The sequence below is a fragment of the Acanthamoeba castellanii genome (assembly GCF_000313135.1).
Source record: "Acanthamoeba castellanii str. Neff unplaced genomic scaffold scf7180000084726, whole genome shotgun sequence".
NCBI classification, from domain to species: domain Eukaryota; phylum Discosea; order Longamoebia; family Acanthamoebidae; genus Acanthamoeba; species Acanthamoeba castellanii.
The window spans coordinates 69,651-70,693 of NW_004457464.1; the positions used below are offsets into that span (position 1 = coordinate 69,651).

General features: G+C 60.6%; 1 protein-coding gene across 1 annotated transcript; it reads right to left on the reverse strand.

Moving 5' to 3' along the window:
• Positions 1-102: 102 nt before the first annotated feature.
• Positions 103-947, reverse strand: ACA1_162780 (ankyrin repeat domain 50, putative; the record flags this gene model as incomplete). Its single annotated transcript, XM_004340044.1, has 5 exons — positions 103-145; positions 230-321; positions 388-496; positions 588-661; positions 856-947. Coding segments are annotated over 5 exons (410 nt in total), but the record flags the coding sequence as incomplete, so codon positions are not given.
• Positions 948-1,043: the final 96 nt, after the last annotated feature.

The following is a 1,043-nucleotide window of genomic DNA, read 5'->3' on the forward strand; positions in this document are numbered from 1 at the left end:
TGCGAGACTCGGCGTGGCGTGAGAGAGTAAAACGTTACCTTGGCCTTGTGCTGGGTGAGGAGGTAGACGATGGAGTGGTGGCCCTTCGACGCCGCGATCCACAGGGGCGTGGCCGCGCCTTTGGCCTTGGGATTGGCTTGGGCGCCTGTCGCGTACGTCACGCAAATGAGCACACGCACACACACGCGCACGCCCACACGCACACGCACACGCACAGCTTGGCATTTACCGTTCTTGAGCAGAAGCGCGCACACGTCGTAGTGGCCCTGCGCGCAGGTGATGAAGAGCGGCGACAGGCCCGACTTGGTGGTGTAGTTGACCCTGAAACGTGTGTGACGATGAGTCTTAGTGGGGAAAAAAAAAAGCTGCAGTGTTGGTGGCGCGTACTTAGCACCGGCGTCGATGAGCATGGAGCATATCTCCCAGCTCCCAGCCTTGGCGGCCACACAGAGCGGTGTGAGCAGCGTGTTCGTTTCGCAGACCTCCACTTGCGCTCCTGCATGCATAGCATGCGGCACACGCGGCACGCACGACAAGACGGTGAGCGCAAGCCAAACGTGGAACACAACCTTTCCCATGGATCGCACCCTTATCCAGCAGATGTCGCACCACTTCGGGGTGGTTCTTGAAGCAGGCCACCCACAGCGGCGTCACACCGTCCCTAAGCGTATGCGAGTGCGTGTGCGTGTGCGTCGTGTGCGTGTCGTGTGTCGTGTGTCGTGTGTCGTGTGTCGTGTGTCGTGTGTCGTGTGTCGTGTGTCGTGTGTCGTGTGTCGTGTGTCGTGTGTCGTGTGTCGTGTGTCGTGTAAGTGAGCGCAGACAGTCAAAACTGAACCGGAAGAAGCGGATCCGTACTCGCGAGCAAGGTGAATGTCGGCTCCCTGGTCGATAAGCGACATCACAATATCGCCGTGTCCCGTCTCGGAAGCACTGAATACGGGCGTCATTCCCAGCTTCTGGTCCCGAGCATTCACCTCGGCTTTCGGCCATAATCTTCAGTCGCGTGCGGGCTGGCGGTCGGGCGGGCGGGCGGGCGGGCGGGC